General features: G+C 40.6%; 1 protein-coding gene across 13 annotated transcripts in view; it reads left to right on the forward strand.

Annotated features, from left to right (window-relative positions):
* Positions 1-20460, forward strand: part of SIDT1 (SID1 transmembrane family member 1) — a 479838-nt gene that overhangs the window by 407183 nt on the left and 52195 nt on the right. For 12 of the 13 annotated variants that reach the window (XM_082738922.1, XM_082738923.1, XM_082738916.1 and 9 more), the window contains 3 exons: positions 5562-5683; positions 6855-7025; positions 17813-17858. The exons of the other annotated variant lie outside the window; for it this stretch is intronic. In XM_082738922.1, the coding sequence (XP_082595048.1) occupies positions 6964-7025; positions 17813-17858 (108 nt within the window). In that variant the 5' untranslated portion in view covers positions 5562-5683; positions 6855-6963. The remainder of the gene's footprint in view (positions 1-5561; positions 5684-6854; positions 7026-17812; positions 17859-20460) is intronic. 13 annotated transcript variants of the gene reach the window in all.

Consider the following 20460-nt stretch of genomic DNA (forward strand, 5'->3'; position numbering starts at 1 on the left):
GATGGTCTTCTTGAGCACCTTCCCAAATACAAGTTTCTGTAATGAGTCAAGGTCATCTGCACCAGGAAGGCAATGACAGGACCTATGTGGACAAGTCCATCTTAACTATAGTTTGACTGACCAGCTACTGTGCTGTTTTTCTAACTCCCCCACATGGGTAGCCACTTTGTCCTCTGTGTACCCACAGCACTTGCTCATGTTGCTACCACAACATCATCACATTATGCTGTTGGTAATAACATCATTTGTCTCTTCGACTAGATCATGAGATCTTCAAGGGCAGGGCTGCCTTTAGTGTACCTGCAGCATCCCTCATAGTTCTTAATTCACTTAATGTTTGCTGTGTGATGGAGGGAGCATGGAAGGACAGCAGGAAAGGGTGGAAAGAGGGAGGGCAGGAAAGAAGGAAGGACCGAATAACCTGAACACCTAATGAACGTAACACAGTTACTAAAACTGTGCATTAGGAAAAGCAAATGCTATTTTTGCTCTTTTACTGGGAGACTCAGTTTTTCAAGATCACATGGGAAAACAGTGCTATGCTTAATAATGGAAGCCAGTAATCTCTGATTTAGAATCTGATGTTCCAACTAATAGAGCCTACAGTCTCATTAATTAAGGAAAACCAATCCAGATTTTAAATTAAACTCATTCTCATCCTCTTTATACAACAGAATTATATTACTGAGAATTTTGAACTTTTCCCTGCTGACACATTCCAAAAGATTAAAAAGGGAGTCTCGAAGCTTTAAGACATTTTATAATTGTGGTCTATATAATATCAGAAATGGAAGTACTTAAATAATTCTCCTCTCTTAGCTATAACTCAACTCCTTGCTTGTAATGAACATAGAAAAAAAGTAGATATGTGTACAGCAGTCCCCCCTTATCCGTGATTTCACTTTGCACAATTTCAGTTACCCATAGACAACCGCAGTCCAGAAGCAGATGATCCTCCTTCTGACATATGTCAAAAGGTCAATAGTAGCCTAATACCACGTTGCAATGCCTACGTCTCTCATTTTGCTTCATCTCATCATGTAGGCATTTTAACCTTTCACATCATCACAAGAAGAAGGGTGAGTATAGTATGATATTTTGAGATAGAGAGAGAGAGTGAGCACATTCAATAACTTTTATTATAATATATTATTATATTTTATTGCTAGGTATTGTTATTAATCTCTTACTGTGCCTAATGTATAAATTAAACTTCATCTATGTATGTATATGTGGAAAAAAACATGGTGTCTATATAGGGTTTGGTACTATCTCCAGTTTCAGACAACTGCTGGCGGTCTTGGAACATACTCCCCCATGGATACGGGTGGGGGGACTATGAAATGCTCATGACAAAAGGAAGAAGCCACAGGAGGGAAAATCTTGGCTCTTAAGAATGGTCTCCAGAGGCACCTGGGTGGCTCAGTTGTTAAGCATCTGCCTTCAGCTCAGGTCATGATCCCAGGGTCCTGGGATTGAGTCCTGCATCAGGCTCCCTGCTCTGCATGAAGCTTGATTCTCCCTCCCCCACTCCCCCGATTGTGTTCTCTCTCTTGCTGTGTGTGTGTGTCTCTCTCTCTGTCTCTTTCTGTCAAATAAATAAATAAAATCTTTTAAAAAAAAGAAAAGAATAGTCTGTTACAAGGTATCATGATCATGCATGGTCAGTACTCTGTCCTTCATTTAGTTTTGCTTCTACAGGGCTTACTTCACTCTAGCAAATGTAATCCAATTTTCTCAGTTGCACATTAGCCTCTGGAAAAGCAAAGCAAAATTTGAACAGGACTCTTTATCCTTTCCTGGGGGCAATGCATTATCTATTTGTGTCGAAAAGCTGCCCAGTGTCTTCTATCTCCTACTCTAATATATTTTTCTGCAATTTATTATGTCAGTATCTCTGAGTGTTTTTATTATAATTAGTAAGACCATTACTATATAGTACAAAAGTAAATGGATTATAAGAACCAGACAAGGAATAAAATTAGGTGTGGCAATGAGCAGGGAGTGGGCTAATCTCGTTGTGATGTATCTGTTGTGCTCCTTACAGATCTCCTTCTTCTAGCCCAGTGTCAGCCCCATTAGATACCAGCTTCCAGACGTACTCATGACATTTGGTGGTGTCATGGTTGTTGTACTTCATAATAATGGGCAGTTGGCAAGCTGCTGACAAACGGGGGGTCATCCCCTAGCTGGATCTGTAGGATCAGTACTTCCCAAAGTGTAGGCTCTAATCCATCTGCCTCAGAACCCCGCGGCATGCTTGGTAAGCATGCATATTTTTAGATTCTCTGCTTGATCTGCTGAATCGGAAATGCTAGGGGTGGGCTTGAGGGATGCAAATGCCAAAAAGCAAACAGTTGAGAATCACTGTCTTAAAGTATGCGGGGAGAAAGTGGAGGGAAATCCCTCTGGCATGAGTACCTTAAGAAGAGAAGAGGAGGGGCGCCTGGGTGGCTCAGTGGGTTAAGCCTCTGCCTTCAGCTCAGGTCATGATCTCAGGGTCCTGGGATCGAGCCCCACATCGGGCCCTCTGCTCAGCAGGGAGCCTGCTTCCCCGACCCCCACCTCTCTCTGCCTGCCTCTCTGCCTACTTGTGATCTCTCTCTCTCTCTCTGTCAAATAAATAAATAAGATCTTTAAAAAAAAAAAAAAAGAAGAAGATAGCAATAAGTGTTGACAAGGATGTGGGGAAACTGAAGCCCCTATATATTACCAGTAATGTAAATTGCTAGGATGTAAAATGGTGAATCCTTTTAGAAAATATTTTGGCAGCTCCTCAAAAAGTTAAACGTAGAGTTGCCATGTCCTGTAATAATTCTATTCCTAGGTATACACTCAAAAGAATTGAAAACATATTCACACCAAAACTTGTATATAAATGTTCATAGCAGCATTGTTTGTAATAGCCCAAAAGTGGCAACAACCAAAATGTCCATAAACGGAAGGATACGTAAAAAATGTGATACGTGCATACAAAGGAATATTATTTAGCAATAAAAACAAATGCTACAAAATGGAAGAATTTTGAAAACATTATGCTAAGTGAAATAAGCCAAATACAAAAGGACATATGCCGTTTGTATGAAATGTCGAGAATAGATAAATTCAAAGAGGCGAAAATTAGATTATTGGTTACCGGGGATTAAGGGAAGGAGAGAATGAGGAATGACTGCTAATGGGTACAGGGTTTCTTTTTAGAGTGATGAACATATTCTGGAACTAGATAGTGATTTTAGTCGTACAGCTCTATGAATGTACTAAAAAGTACTGAATTATACTCTTTAAGAGGGAGTTGTGCAGCATGTGAATTATATCTCTATTTTATTTTTTTAAAGATTGTATTTATTTATTTGTCAGAGAGAGAGAGAGAGCACATGCACAAGCAGAGGGAATGGGAGGCAGAAGCAGGCCCCTCACTAGGCAAGGAGGAACCCAATGCTGGACTCAATCCCAGGACTCTGGGATCGTGACCTGAGCCAAAGACAGATGCTTAACCAACTAAGCCACCAAGGCATCCCTGTATCTCTGTTTTAAAGAGTGATAGAAGAACTGTCCACAAAAAAATAATAAATTGGACTACATTAAAAAAAAATGCTTGGCAGTTGTCTACTGGAAAAACTCACTTCCATTTTCTTCTACTCACACTCAACACTTCTGATACCAGATGTGTGGGTTTTTGACACATCAAGTAATTCTGTGATACCAGCTGGGTGCCCTGCAGTTCAGTTCAGCTCTACCTGGTTTTAGCATCAGATCTTGTAGGTTAAGGGCTCAGCCCCATAAGATTGCCCACCTCCCACTTAAGATGCCAATTGCAAGTCTAGGTATTAGGGTAAATCTGAAAACTCCCCCGAGTTTTCAGATGTCGTGAAAAGAAGGGCCATCTGTACCCCAATGTTTATAGCAGCAATGGCCACGGTCGCCAAACTGTGGAAAGAACCATATAGGACAATGCCTAGATGACTCTGACATCTGAAGGGGCATAGCCCTGGGAATAAGAAGACTTGATCAGGTCCTGTCAATGAGGAGATGAATGATGAGAACGGTGGGAACATCACTGTGGGTGGAGGGGAAGGTCTGGATACAGACAGTATGAAGGACACAGAAGCAGTAGAATTCTACGACCTATTGACTGAGAAGACTAAAGAAGTAGGAATCAAGGATGGCTCTCATCTAATGGTTCTCATTAGATGAAATGGCTTCCTGGTGAGGCCATTCAATAAGCAAGAAAATACAGATGAAATTAAAGTTGAGAGTGAAGAGAGTGATAGATTCCATTTCTGACAGGTAGAGTTTGAGGTGTTCATGGAACATCCAGAACTTAGGGAAAAGGTCTGTACTAGAGGTAGGATGTTGGTAGTTATCGGGGCAGCTTAATTTCCATGGAAACATATAGAGCTTAGGCTCAAGAAAATGTTCCTTCGGGGCACCTGGGTGGCTCAGTGGGTTAAGCCGCTGCCTTCGGCTCAGGACATGATCTCAGGGTCCTGGGATGGAGTCCCGCATTGGGCTCTCTGCTCAGCAGGGAGCCTGCTTCCTCCTCTCTCTCTCTGCCTGCCTGTCTACTTGTGATTTCTCTCTGTCAAACAAATAAATAAAATCTTAAAAAAAAAATTTTTTTTAAAAACGAAAAAAAAAAAGAAAATGTTCCTTCATGAACAAGTGCTTCTTACCAAATTAATAAATTACTCTTGGATTGTTTCAACATTAAAAAAAAAAAAAAAGCAAAGTTGTTCAATGAAGAATGATGTAAGAGAACCAAATAGTAGTTACATGATACCCATGTGGTTCTGTCTCCTCTGTTTCTGTATTGAACATGTAGAGCTGCAAGATTTTCTTGTTTCATTTCTTCTCCCTAATAAAGAAGCTTTCAAGGGAACACTAAGGTTTTAATGCAGCAGGAGGGGAAATCTCATGTGAAAAATCAAGTTCTACTTTTTCTTTCTGACCATGTCTTTTTCCTATTTTGTTCTTTCCATGTATTCTATGGTATTACACAAAATAAAGGGAAACACCAGAACAATCTAGATCCAGGGCCATAGCTCAATTTTCTGTCCTTAAAATAGCCATGATAGTGTTAAATCCCTGGGGTTGATCTGTGTATTCAGAAGGAGCCGTGAAGCTGCTGATGGAGAAAAGCATTTTGTGTCAGGGACTGATTTATTCCTTGGAGCAGGGCAAAGAGAGAAATACTCAGCCCCTGTGGTATCTGTTGCTAGGGGAGCACCAGACCATCTGCTAGGCTTTAATAAAACATGGCAATAACATTTTGGTTTGAAGCACAGAATGATTTAAGGAGCTCGTAGGTCTTTTTTAATTTTTTTGAAGATATTTGTATCTGTAGCATTTATATTCAAATGCGAAGAGACATCAGTATCTTTCTTTCTCTCTTCTGGGCTTATTCTCAAAACCCTGTATGGACTGTCCAATGAAGCCTACCATTTGAAGCCTCCAGAATCTGTTTTCACTGAAGATCATGTCAGGTGGCAGCCACCATGTGTGTGTGTGTGTGTGTGTGTGTGTGTGATTTGCCTTACCCCTCTTTCTGCCCTGGCTCACAGGTGAACGCTGTCCGGGTCTATGTGAATAGTTCCTCAGAGAACCTCGACTACCCAGTTCTCGTCGTGGTTCGCCAGCAGAAAGGGGTGCTATCCTGGCAGGTTCCTCTGCTCTTCCAAGGACTGTAAGTAGATCTTCTCCTGGACAATTTTGCTACACCTGTTTTCTTTCAATGACCTAGACCTTACTTGGTGTTTTCCCTAGTAAAAGGGGAACTCAGTCTTCTGGAATGTTGACATCACATGCATCCTAAGTGCAAATAATAGTCATAAGACATAACCCGAGCTGTCCAGGTCTGTTCAGTTTCCATCTTCTGTTTTTGTCTTTTAAGTACACCAGGCATCAAACCCAATATGGGGCTTGAACTCACAACCTTGAGATTAAGACCTGAGCTGAAATCAAGAGTCAGACGCTCAACCAACCAAGCCACCCAAGCACTCTGATTCTTTGAATTCAGATGAGCAAGCACTCTACGCAGATGTGTAGCACCCAGAAGAAGCTTTAGCATTTTCATTCTACCCACAATATTCTGTAGCTCTTGGTTAGTGGATCATTCACTGAGAACAGGGCTGGGTTCCGAAATCAGGGTAAGTGAGTAACACCTCCATTCTTCAAAATGCCCAAAGAGTGTGCCTCCTTCATTCTATAGCAGTTAAGTGCAACTAAGTGCTAGAAACTAAGGATACAGTAGTGGGGGGATTGGAAAACAAAATCCCTGCCCTTGTGTAGTTTATACTTTTGTAGGAGAAACTGTATAAGTTACTCTTGCACTACTAAGAAAAAAAACAGAAGGCATTCAGACATAGGTACCTAGCATGGTGTTAACTCATTTTAGTGGCTGAGTAATTTGACAATTGAAACAATAGTAACTCTCATAGCCTTGACTTGGGCTGTGGGGTTTGTTTGTTTGTTTGTTTGTTTGTTTTTATGTTCCATTTTGCAAAAGCTCAAAGAGTGGGAATATGAAATCAACTGGTTGTTCTATCAGCACAGTTTCCCTTCAGAATTTGTTATTTTTTCCTTCATTGAATGAGGAAGATGGTGTAAGATAATGTAGACACACCATCGAAGGGTGGTCATGGTCAGCATGAAGAGTCCTCGAGTCCCTGTTATGAAACCACACAAGCCTATGCCCCAGACTAAGTTACTATCAGTAGGTCCACTCTGAAATTTTATAACATAAGCAGTCGAAAACAAATTTGGAGAGAAATGAAATAAGATCGCTTTTCTTCCTTGCTGGTTCACCAAGTCTCTCTCTCATTTGTGCTTGCTTTTCCTTCCATCGGCTGCTGCAGATACCAGAGGACCTACAACTACCAGGAAGTCAGCCGTACTTTGTGTCCCTCAGAAGCAACCAATGAAACAGGACCTCTGGAACAACTGGTATTTGTAGATGTTGCCTCCATGGCTCCCCTGGGCGCTCAATACAAACTGCTGGTCACCAAGATCAAGCATTTCCAGCTACAGTAAGCAGGACGGTCTTGTGGCCCTTCTCTGTTCATTTGTCTGCTCTTCCCATGCTTGGGTGTGCTCAATCCAGCCTCCCTTCTGCCAAGTCTGCACGCAAGGAGGAAATCAGCTACTTGGCATGTTGTGTTAGCACCTTCTGACCCATCCTGCTCACAGCTGGGCAGCGGGACTGTACCCTTTGTTATAGGGAAGCGGTACGGACTAGTGCAGAGGGGATCAGTGCCTGACCTCAGAGGCATATCTGTCCTCAAGGGTCTGTGTGAGGATCCTGCCCGCTTGTAGTCCAATCAAGGGGCCCTGGTGACTGGGTGCTTTTGTATTATGCGTCAGTGCCTCTCTCCTCAAGCAATTTTCCTTTTTCTTCTGAGGAAGACCTTAACCTATTTTTTCTTGTCCTTATTGCTAGTCCAGTTTTCTCCTTCCAGGTTAAGCATGTATACAGGTAGAAAATACTGTCACATGGCTTTGTCTTTTGTGCAGTATCTATTGACTATTTCCCCCTTCTCCGTGTACTACCATCCTTTGAAACAAAATCAGTTGGGATACACCATCTCAAATTGTTTGTATTAGACATACGTATAAGAAATTCAGTTGGGGGAATGGTCTCTGAGGGATCTGTTCTTTTCCAGAGGTTACCCTTGTTAAGTATGGCATAAATCTGTGTGTGAAAATGTAAACAGAAAAGCTATTCCTTAGTAAGACCAGAAAGATCAGGGACTTTCTGCCCCATTCTCTTCTAAGATCGAGGCTTCTCAAGGGGTCAGACCACTTCATCCTCTCTCAGTGTTTTAAATAAATTTTAAAGAAAATTTAAAAGAAACTATCATTAAATTGGCTTATCAAAATTAGAATTTGTACTCATCATAATGAATCATTAAGAGAACAAAAAGATAAGCCATAAACTAAAAGACAACCCACATAATTGTAAAGGGTTTATAGCAGAATATATAAGGGACTCCTACAAATCAATGAGAAAAAACAGGTAAACTCTTGGCTGCTGGCCCCATTATCACCCACTCTTCTGTGCCTCTGGCTTCTTATAGGCAAAAATCTCAGCGCTTGTGAGTCTAGGTACTGCTGAGAGTGGAGACTGGCCCCCAGGTGTGCACAAGTTTGTGTCCCCAAGTCTGCATGCCCATAGACCCAGACTCAGCTTCACTGGAACAAATAAGTTTTCTGAGGAAAAATGAGAAGCTCTCAGGAGCAAAAGTTGAGAAAACAATCCTATGACCTACACTGCTCACTAGAACTTTGGACCAGTGTGTAGGGTCTCAGAAAGAGAATCAATGTTTATATTTACCCAGTGAAAAAAAGTCTTAATCATATAAATAGACTTAAATATGCCAAGAAAAAGACTAAGAATGTCAATGGGATTTAGAAAAAAAGGAAACTAAGTATGTGTTACTTAAAAGAATACAACCCTAAATAAAAGAATATATAAATGTACATAAAAGGGTAGTAAAAGAACTATACTGATACAAACAAAAAGAAAGTTGATGTAGTGTGTGTGTATATATATATATATATATATATATATAATATTATACAAGATATGCCTTAATGCAAGAAGCATTATTAGAGCTAGAGGGACAGTTCATATTTCTAAAAGAAGCATTCACCAGGAAAACAAATTTAAATTCTAAATTTGTATGCACCTAGTAACATCACTTCGTAACATACAAAGCAAAAATTTCAGAATGAAAGAAGAATTGGACTAATTCACAATCTCTCTGTTTCTAATTACTACGTATATAGTACATAGTAATTAGATAGTACATAGTACTATCTACATAGGTAGTATGTACATACTAGTACATACTACTACATAGTAATTAGATAGACCAGACATTGATGAATGATGGCCCACAGATTGGCCACTGCATTCTGTAACTAGAGTTTTATAGGAACACAGCCCTTCCCATTCATTTATGTATTGTCTTTGGCTGCTTTCATACCACAATGGTAAAGGTGAGTAGTTGGTATGAAGACATTATGGCCTATAAACCTAAAATATTTACTGTCCGGCCCTTTAAGATAGAAAGAGCTGATGAACATGATCACAAGCTTGAACTAATTAATGTATCTAGGAAACTGTATCTCACAACGATAGAACGCCTAACCTTTTCAAGTGCACATGCAACATTTACCAAAATTGCCAAGCTCTAATGCATATCTTGATAAATTTAAAAGAACTAAAACCCTGTATATGGAATTGAGATAGAAATCAACTACAAAATAATATCTATAAAATCCCCAAATGTTTGGAAATCAAGTAGTCTACTTCTAAATAGCCTTTTTTTTTTTTTAAGATTTTATTTATTTATTTATTTGTCAGAGGAAGAAAGAGAGCGCAGGCAGGCAGAGCAGCAGGCAGAGGCAGAGAGAGAAGCAGGCTGCCTGCTGATCAAGGAGCCCGATGTGGGACTCGATCCCAAGATCCTGGGATCACAACCCGAGCCAAAGGCAGCGGCTTAACCAACTGAGCCACCCAGGTGTCCCTTAAAGGACTTTGAGTCAAAAAAGTAATTACCATGAAAATTAGAAAACATTCTGAACAAATGATAATGAAAATATGATATATCCAAACTTCTAGGATGCAACTAAGCACTGCTTAGAGGAAAATGCATAGCTTCAAGTGTATGTTAGAAAGGAAGACTGGCTAAAAATCAATGTGGTAAGTGTCCACTGGGTGGGCACTGGGTGGCTCAGTCATTAAGCGGCTGCCTTCGGTTCAGGTCACAATCCCAGAGTCCTGGGATAGAGGCCCGCATCGGGCTCCTTGCTCTGCTGAAAGCCTGCTTCTCCCTCTCCCACTTTCCCTGCTTGTGTTCCCTCTCTCACTGTCTCTCTCTCTCTCTCTGTGTCAAATAAATAATAAATAAAATCTTTTTTAAAAAAATAAAAATTAAAAAGTAAACCCCAAAGAAAGTGAAAGAAAGTAATGAAATAAGAGCATAAACCAATAAAGTAGAGAACAAATCAACAATGGACAAAATCACCCAAACCACAAGTCAGTTATTTGAAATGACTAGTTTTTGGTTTTTGGTTTTTGGTTTTTTATTTTTTTGCACAAAGTTCGTTTCTTTTTATTGATTAGTCGTATTCCTTGTATGGCTTTACCACCGTTTGTTTTGTGTTTTTTCTTTAATTTGAAATGACCAGTATTATTTTTATACCTGTTTTTCAAAAAACAAATAAGGCAAGACCATTGGGGGAAAAAAATAGGCAAGAGATTTGAACACTTTACTAAAGAAAGTAGCCAAAATGATCCCCCCAACACAATCCTATTAGCTATCAGAAACACAAATTAAGACTATAATGGGATGTCACTAACCTACCAATTTCTATAATTTGAAAAGCCTGACAATGCAATTTCCCTCCTACTTATTATAAATCCAACTCCTAGATATATATTTTCCTATTCACTGACACACTATTTTATTGACACAATAAAAAGCAACAAACTATGGCTGTACCTGGCAACATGGATAAATCTCACAAACACAATGTGACACAAAGGCAGCCATGCAAAGGAATACATAACTGGTTCCATTTATACAAAGTATAAAGACAGGCAAAACTATTCTGTAATGTTACAGAAGGAGAGGAAAGAGGAAATGTATGGTTGTTTACCTGGTAAATTCATTCAATATATACTTATGCCTTGCGCTTTTTTCCCAAATGTTTGTTACACTTCAAAAGAAAGATGAATGTTTTAAAAATCAGAATATTTGGGGCGCCTGGGTGGCTCAGTGGATTAAAGCCTCTGCCTTTGACTCAGGTTATGATCCCAGGGTCCTGGGACTGAGCCCCGCATCGGGCTTTCTGCTCATCAGGGAGCCTGCTTCCTCTTCTCTCTCTGCCTGCCTCTCTGCCGACCTGTGCTCTCTGTCTGTCAAATAAATAAATAAAATCTTTTTTAAAAAATCAGAATATTTAAAAATAGTACATTACTTTTACAGCTTACTTTTCTGATCAGAATGTTTTGTTCTATTTTAAAGCTCACCTTCAATTTTCTAAAGCAGTTTATAAAGAAGTCGATAGCCAGAGGAATTGCTAATAGGAATCAAATATTTATCTTTGACTTCTCTGCAGTTCGTGACAATGTATACCCATACAGATGAATGGACAGATGGAAGAGTGAACGGCTAGGATAGAGAAGTAGTCACAACATTTTTTCCAAGTCCCTCCATTAATTTTGGGTGTAGAAAAAAGTGACACAATAATTCCAAGAGCAAAAAAACCCCTCATTCCTACCCCTGGTGGGGAATAAAGGTGGAAAAATTTCTCTGGTAGATAAAATCCACCCTGATTAATTAAGTGAAAGTTTCTAGGAGGGAGGTTTGAGCATTAGAATATATATTTTTAAAGTTTTCCAGGTGATTCTAACATGTAGCCAGAGTTGAGAACCACTACCTCTAAGTAATTTCTAAATATGGTGCTTACATTTAATTATTTTAATACTTAAATCTATTTAGGATATTAAACAATAGGGGAATTCATGATGATACATTGGAAGGAGGCGGCAGCCCATTCCTTGAACAGAGTGCAGTTTGAACTTCCGAGAAGCCTCACATTTACTGATTGGTCTCTGTGTCTTTGACCTGTTGCTGTCACCTGGCGGCAGTGTACTTGAATTCTCAAGCTGGTTTTCCTGGGAGGTTAATTAGACCCTTTGGAGTACTGAATTCTGTGAAACTGAAATCATAAGGTCACAACTCTGTGCAAGCGTTAATGAATGATAAGCTTGCTGGTGGGACTGCAAATCTATTCCCTCACATTGTTTTCTGTTTCCACTTCTTATAACATGACTTGACCTCAGCAACCAGACATTCAGAACATTTCAAAATGCACACAATTACTAGGGCTTTGACGAGAATAAGTAAGTCTGAGAAGAGATGGTAACTGGGAATAGAAATATATTTGTGTCTCTTGTTCCTTGGCTCTGGACTGTCCCATACCAATCTTGCTGGCAACCCAGAAAACCAGAGGATGGTGGTAATGGATCTGGATAATGAAAGTCTGGATAATGAAAGAAACACTGAAAAATCAACTCAAAAGTCCTAACATGGCAGTTTCTGTTGTATGTTTTTGAGTGGTAGACTGGAAGGTATCTGAAACATGTTTCAGGATTTTTTTCCAGAATCATAAAGTTTAAGAATGAAAGGAATTTCGGAAATCGAATCCACTCACCTCATTTTTACAGATGAACAAACTGATACCCAGAGAGGTTAAGTGACTTAACTAAACACACAGCTAAGAAAGAGCAAAATCGGGACTAGATTCTCCTTCTAACTCCCAGTTCTGAGCTCTTCCCACTATAATATGCTATTTCTAATTCATGTTTAAAACTGTCCTCCAGGGGCGCCTGGGTGGCTCAGTGGGTTAAAGCCTCTGCCTTCGGCTCGGGTCATGATCCCAGCGTCCTGGGATTGAGCCCCACATCGGGCTCTCTGCTCAGCAGGGAGCCTGCTTCCTCCTCTCTCTCTGCCTGCCTCTCTGCTTACTTGTGGTCTCTGTCTGTCAAATAAATAAATAAAATCTTAAAAAAAAAAAAAAACTGTCCTCCAAATTTTTATGTTGCCCTAAATATGTTTCTCAATTCCATGAAACATTTATTTATTTCAATCAAGTCTTAAAAATAAAATTCTGCCTTAAAGCATTACTTCCTGCCATCTAACTATCCCTCACCCACCTACACACACACACACACACACACACACACACACACAGAGCTTTGCCACCACTCATTTTCCCAAATTCCAGTGATCAGCATTCTGTGAAGTGGAGTGTGAAGTCACAGAGAGGGAAGAGCCAGAGGCTGTAGGGGCAGGCTGACACCTCATCATGGGATGGGAGGAGCTTGGAAGGGGTGTGAAGAAAGTTAGGTAGTTGTCTAAGTTGTCATAGTTGTATGGAGGATTTGAAGGGGACAAGACTGGAGGCAGAGAAATTAGAAGGCTTAATGCAGTGGTCAAGATAATAATGAGATGAACTGAAGAAATGAGAGATGAAACTGACAAAACTTGATTGGATATGAGGAGTGAGGGAGATGGGAGAATCAAATATGGCGTCCTCCCTTGTAGATGGTGGTGCCACTAAGAAAATGAGAAGGTTGAGGAAGGAAGAGATGATAAGTTCACTTTGGGACATGTTGAACTTCAGGTACAGATGTTGGGCAGAAGGTCGGCTATACACTAGCATGATGCTCAGAAGAAAGGTCTGGATTACAGATAGCAGACTGAGTTTAAGTGCTTTGGGGAGGCTGGCCCACACGGTGCCTGAGGTGGAAGAACAGGAAAGAGCACAGAGAAACAGATAGTAGCACCCAATCCTCAATCTTTGAGATCTTATATGCTGTGCTAGAGAGTTGTTGTTGTTGCTTTAAGATTTATTTATTTTAGAGAGTGTGTGCATGCAAAAGTGGGAGTGGGGGGAGAAGAGAGAGAGAGAGAGAGAGAAAACCCAAGCAGACTGTGCGCTGAGCATGGAGCCCCACACGGCACTCATTCTTATGACCCCAAGATCATGACCCGAGCCAAATCAAGTCAGACTTTTAGGTGACTGAGTCCCCCCAGGTGTCCCTGCACTAGGGAGTTTAAATGCCAACTTTTAGTTTATGGGAGCCACTAAAGCTTTTAAGCAACAGGATAAAATAAACAAATCTGATTTTTAGAGATGAATTTAGTAGTCACATGGAAGATGAGTTGGAGAGAGGAGAGGGCAGAGACAAATAAGCAAATGAAAAGTTATTTGAATCGAGAAGAGTAAACAATGATTAGGAACTGAACATATTACAGCAGCAATGAAGTTGTAAGGGAGAGAAAGAGTCAAGTAATATACACAGGGATAATCCACAAATGCCAAAAAATATGTAAAAAAAAATACAGTCCTACCTGAGTCCTTCCAGGCTCTGACCCTCCTCCAGACTTCTAAGTAGGGATCTGAGTCTTTGTTTTGAGAAACTTGAGTGAGATGATGCAGCTACCATCTCACTCAGTAGATTTTTTTGAGGAAATGGGAGAGTGAAGAGGCTTTTAGACCATTTTGCCATGTGTCATACTATGTAATCACCCTCTGGTGTTCGGGGATAGGCTACAATAATGATTTCCATTACTTTTCCAATTTTTTTCCTTACCAAATGCTACACTGGGCAAAGATGGTACTTCAGGTGGGTCAGGCACATCCGGGTTACTTATGTACTAATAGAGTCAATAAGACTTGGCGATCAATTAAAAGAAGAAGTTGACAAAAAGGGAGTCCATGATGATTCCAACGATGATGTCAGAAGTCTGACATCAAGAGCCATAGTGGGTCAGGATCAGGAAAATGATAGCACATTCCATTCTGATCCTGTGGAGTCTGAGGTGTTTGAGGGCCAACCAAGCGCAGAAGCCCAGCAGGCGATCACACTTCCGTGACGGGAGCTCAAGGGATAGCCCTGGGCTAGACATGGAGACTTGAGATTCACTGATATTTTTTGTGAGTTTTGTGGCAATTGAATATGTATGTGATTTTTATGGCAATCAGATATATATGTAATGTACATGGCTATGGAAAATGAGAAGGTCAAGAACAGCAGGTCACATTCTTATGGAAGGGATGGTCTGAGAAACAGAAGCAATCAAAAGCAGCAGAGCAAACATAGCAGTTTTGTGGGAGAAAACCCAGGAAAGCAGATGTCACAGAGCCCAAGGGAGGAAAGAGTTTCCAGACAGAGGGAGTGGTCGTCAGAGTCACATGTCCCAGAGAGGTAAAGTGAAGGTTGAAGTCACTAGAGTTAGGAGGTGACTATTACCCTCACCAAAGACAACTTCAGGGAGATGGGAAAAGAATGCTCACAGTAGGGGAGAGAGGAGAGGATGAATGAGGGATGAAAGCAGAACACGATTTTAAGAAGTTGGTTTGTGAAGGAGAGGGCAGGTAGAGATTGACATCAAAGGAGTGAAATACAGGAACGGGGGGGGGGGCATTTTGTTGGGGTGGAGGGTTTTTTTGTTATTTATTTTGAAAGTGGTTGATATTCGTATATATTTATAAGCCAGGGGTGTATAAAATTTACAGGACCGCTGAATTTTGTAGAAGCGGAGTCCTCGAGAAGGCAAGAAAGGGTGAGATGTAGCCCAGGCATGTGGAGTTTATACTCAGACCAGAGCGATGAGGTAGAAATTTAGGCATGACCAGAGGGTTGCTGGAAGGGTTGGGGGGAGCAGGGGGAGTTCATAACAGATGGCAGTAAGGAGATAACAGGGACTGGTATTCTGAAGTCCATAGTCCAAGTGAATAATAGGGCATAATTTCCTTCAGCAAACAAAGTGGGGGTTTTACACACACACTGGCCTCTGTGCCAGGGGCTGGCTCTCACAGCATGAAGAAGATGCCGGCAATCTCACAGTCTTCTCTGGTACTCACCCCAAGAACGACTCAGCTTTGGTCCCTGCCTCTCTTGCCACCCTCCCTCTCTTCTTCCCACCACCCTTTCCGTGTTCTTCTGTCTTATTTCTCTTCTGTATGGGTTTCTCCTCTCTCTCTTCTTCTCCTGTCTCCCTTATCTGCACACTTCCCTCTCTGGACACCATCTGGTCCTTTCCTCTTCCCTCTCCCTCAAACTAAGCAAAACAAGGGAACAAAGTCAGCTTTTGAGTTTTTCTTATTTATTGAATAAACATTTGTTTCCTGTGCTTAATTTGTTTAAACAAACAGGTTGACCATGTTACGCTTCTTTCTCTCGTGGTGTGCAGGAGCCTCAGCTTTGTTCTGTTGGTTAGCAATTCTTGGTGAAAATAAACCTTCCCCAACCTGTGGCAGGTCACCACCTCCACCCCCCACTGCCCCAGGGAAGGAAGCAACATGTTTCAGCAGCAACAGACACAATGTTTATTTTTGCTTACACTGTTGACTCTGTGAGAAAAAGAGGACTTAAATGAGATAGTCTTCAAGAAAATAATGGCTTTGAAGGTTGTATGTATTATACCCGTAAGGAAACCATAAAAAAGAAGGGGAAAAATCATATTGATGCCTATATATTCAGTGTTACAACTGGAATTCAAATGATAGGGGAGTATACAAAAGAAATCTCTGGCCAAAGGAAACTGGTTGCATCTGGAAATCTCCTGCTATGTGTAGCCAGCCAAGAAAATCAGTGTCTTTCTCTTTCCCCTGACCTGGCAACTGAACAGAGCTGAGGCCACACACAGCATGGGGTCCCGAGGACTCTGGTGGTGGAATCTCAGGAGTCAACTCACAACTGTGTTTGACATTGACTTTGCCTTCTTTAGCTGACTTCAGGCCACAAGTTTTCAACTGTTCTTCAACAGAAACAGTCCTTGACACTGATCATTTCTGTCGGGAGTAGCTTCACAAAAAATTGCAGCCACTGCTAAATTCTGCACCCAGTCTGCCAACAGCCTAAAATTGTTGGCCATTAAATTTAGAAATAGCGCTCAAGTTCTATGACTTCTAAACAACGCCTCCAATTATAAACTCCTTGTTAAATGTTTTGGCATGTCCTTTATAAAGGAATCTTCAGTTAAGTTTTTAAAACTTCTAACTTTTATTAAAGAAAAATTAGTAGTAGAGAGGAAGACTCTTTAGAGAGCACCAAGGGAAGGGGCCCTCAGACAAGTTCAGGTTCGGGTTTCCTGAAATACAGGCCAGACAGGGGGGTTGGGGAGGAAAGGCTAGTCCCCCCACAAGGGCCAGCACTGAGAAGTGCAGTGGGCTTGTGTGAGTGAGCTTCGCAGCTAAAGATGAGGCAGGAGCCAGAAAGTGTAAAAGGCCAAAAACAGCCCTTTACAAAACTATAGAGAAGGCCAATTTGTCTTTGTGTGCTCCAGCTTCTTAATCCATTTCATGTGTGTTCACGCCAGCCAGCCCTCTCTGCCACAAGGCTACGCTTCCCACGTGTTCCTCACACTCTCCTTTCCTCAGTGCTGGACTGCTGCTGTCTTTCACAGAAGAACAAACATAGCTAATAAAATCGGTCACAGTAAGGGGCGCCTGGGTGGCTCCAGGGTCCTGGGATTGAGCCCCTGCTCAGCGGGGAGCCTGCTTCTCCCTTTCCCTCTCCCTGCCTCTCTGCCTACTTGTGTTCTCTCTGTCAAATAAATAAGCCAAATATTTTTTTTTAAATAGTTCACCGTAAATTACCAACTGGAGAGAAAACTGCTTCATTATATTCTTGTGATGGTATTTGCATTTTAGAGATGGCCTTAGAAGGCAATGTGTAACCTGAAGAGGACATAGTCTTAGACGGGAGTTTTAGCTGGTGTGGCAGGCATTTGGAGAAGTGCTTGGGGTCAGGAGTATGCTTCTAGCCCCAGGGCCCGTCCCATGGTGATGATGTATTTACCATGTTTAAAATAATGATCTTTTACCATGGATACATCCAATTATTTTGAAGCATGACCTATATTATCCAAAAGGACCTCAAGCCTTCTTTTCCTCTCTGTTTCAGCCCACTTCTGACACCTAAATCCTGTGCTTGATTGTAAATCCTTAAGAGAATCGAAAGGCAAAAGTGTCTGCAAAAGTAAACAAGTAATTACTTTACTAGGTATGATGTCATGGGTATACAAAGACATAAAATTGATCCCCTCCCCAATTTGATCATTCTTGAGAGTTGAAAGCAAATCTTCATGCAGTTAACTTTGTCAGTTTGATGGCAAATGCTTTCCTTGCATTGACTTTAAGATGATTTTCTTTTACATAAATCATTTTTGCTTGCTAACTTAGCTTCTCTCTCACTTTTTCCCCTTTCCCCTCTCCCACTTACATTTCTCAGGACAAATGTTGCCTTTCACTTCACTGCCAGCCCCTCTCAACCTCAGGTAAGTGAAGGGTTTCAAGGTTATCATGATTCAATACCCTCCAGAAAGCCACAGTAATAGGGTAGAGTCAGCATGTGGTATTGCCTTAGACTTTCCACATCTTGAGCTATATTTGCATTTTTGGCATGTTGTTCATATTACTTGAATTTTAGACACAGCATTTAATCTTATCCCCTTAATCGGTGTGAAATGGGAGGCATGACATCTGTTGACAGATGTTCCTTGGCTCAACTTTTAGCAAACTGTGTGCCTGTTATGCACCAAGGACAGTATTCAACTGTACTAGGTGCTGGGGACATGAGGTGAAAGAGAAAAAGATGTAACTTCTGCCCTCATGGACCTTGTAATCAAAATGGGCGCTGGGGGGCCAGGGAGTGGAAGGCCAAACACAATACAGGTACACAAATAATTAACTGACCAGGAAATGCCCTGAAAACAAGACAGACTTTAATTTCTACAGTGTTACAGGTAGAATAAATTAGTTATTCCTGTCGTAAAGAGAGACCAGGAATGCTGACATGAGAAGAATTAGATATTTATGCTGTGCTCTCCATTAAACCATAATCATAAACAGAATAAATACTTGAAAACTTCCACTTAAATTGCTTTTCTATGGACAATTCTAGCTCCTTTTCTCTTTCGCCACTTCTAAAAGAGTAAAGTCTATGCGATAGCAAGTTTATAACAGATTCATTTAATGTCCTGATATTTTTTGTAAATCTTCTGTAGGCTGTGATATAGCTTAGGTCATACATGGCTACTTAATTTTTTGTTTCAGATGTGCTATAACTGGGATTAACATAATCTATGGATACTGGTGTAACTCTATGACAAGCATTTAGGTGCTGGTAAATATTGAACGACCAGTTTCCAGAGAGAAGTTCCTGATCTGTAGCAGTTGCCCATTTCTGTGGTGAAAATTCCTCTATTCTGGCTAATCTCAAGCTGCCAGCCTGATGTCCCTGAATACAGAGTCGGGAAGAGATGGGCACAATCAGCTCTCCAGACCTGTATGGGCCAACTCCCACACATCTTTTCAGAGCTAAACTTCCCATGATTAAAGGGCCATAATCTCTCACCTTCAACATTTCCTGGCCACTTCATTCATGAAATATTTGACATCAGAGAGGGAGATAAACTGTAAGAGAATCTTAACTCTAGGAAACAAAGTGAGGGTTGCTGGAGGGGAGGGCGTGGGGGGATGGGGTAACTGGGTGATGGGCATTAAGGAGGACACGTGATGTAAAGACCACTGGGTGATACAAGTAACTGATGAATTACTACGCTCTACCTGGGAAGCTGATAATACATTATATGTTAATTAATTGATTTTAAATTTTTAAAAAATAAATATAAAGCACTAGTGGCTAGGTGTAATGGGAGATATCTAAAGAGGGGGGGAAAAACTTACACCCCAACTATAGAAAGAGTCTAGTCTAATAGTGCTGTACAGCACTATACTAAATATGGTAACGGAATGCTAGAGTGTACTTCCAGTTTGTAGAAAATCAGTGATGACTATATATGATGGCTTCCTCTTATTTTTAAAAAGGTATGTAAATATGAAAGTCCAAGTAGTTTGCATATAAATCTCAAACTGGAGTAAAACATCCTTAGAACAAACTAATAAAAACAAAACTTTTTTGATATCTATGCAACTTTGACCTTACTATTAACTGTTCCCATTTTGGCCGAAATTTTATATCCTCTTCAGTTGTAGGACAGATTTTTCTATTTATATAAACTCACCCAAACTATTACACATTCTCACAGAACCTTTATTATCAGATAGAAGCAGGTTACAGAAACTGTGTAAGTAGTGAGGACTCAAGGTGGTGATTTCTGGTCTGAATTCGAGCCATTGCTTTGGATCCTTGTCATTAGCTCCTTTCTGATAAAAGTAGATTTTCCAGGCAAGGGTCAAAAATATTTATTTGGGGTTGATGGTAATTTAGAGATAAAGAAGATTGATAATATTTTGGCATATAGATAAAGCTTCAATAGCTATCTAATTTTTGCATAAAACCAACTCCTCTAATATATAGGAATATACACGATACTCCCTATTGCTAACGGTGATCACCGTAATGCTCATGAGTTACGAAGTTTGGCTTCCTTAAGAACCAAAAATACCCCTTGAGAATTCCAGAGCATTTACCTTTGGAAGAGCCCTGTGTTATATATATGAATCAAGCTCCAAAATGAAAGGTCAAAATGAAGTGGGCTCCTGGGAGTGTTGCCATCTGTTAAAAGGCATGAACAGACTTCCAAGCAGCAGCGTTAATGACACTCCTTAATCTTGAGGTTATTTTTTTTCCCCATCAGAAGGCTTTGGATTATTGGACAACATTCTATTTTTATTGTTCTGGTTCTCAGTATAAGGTTGGTAAAGAGGAGGCTGGAATACAAAATTAATTTTTAACATGTTTTGTCTCTCCTTTAAACTGATAGATTTATTAGAGTCCTAGGATGTTGGGCTTGTTTTGGTTGGTGTCCTCAAAATCTCTATGTCAAGCTTCTCAGCCAGTTACCACATTTATAATTATTGGATAGGAGTCTCCTTTCTTCATTTATTAGCAACATGTTTAAAACGCAGTGTTAA

Source organism: Mustela nivalis, assembly GCF_964662115.1.
Source record: "Mustela nivalis genome assembly, chromosome: 1".
NCBI classification, from domain to species: domain Eukaryota; kingdom Metazoa; phylum Chordata; class Mammalia; order Carnivora; family Mustelidae; genus Mustela; species Mustela nivalis.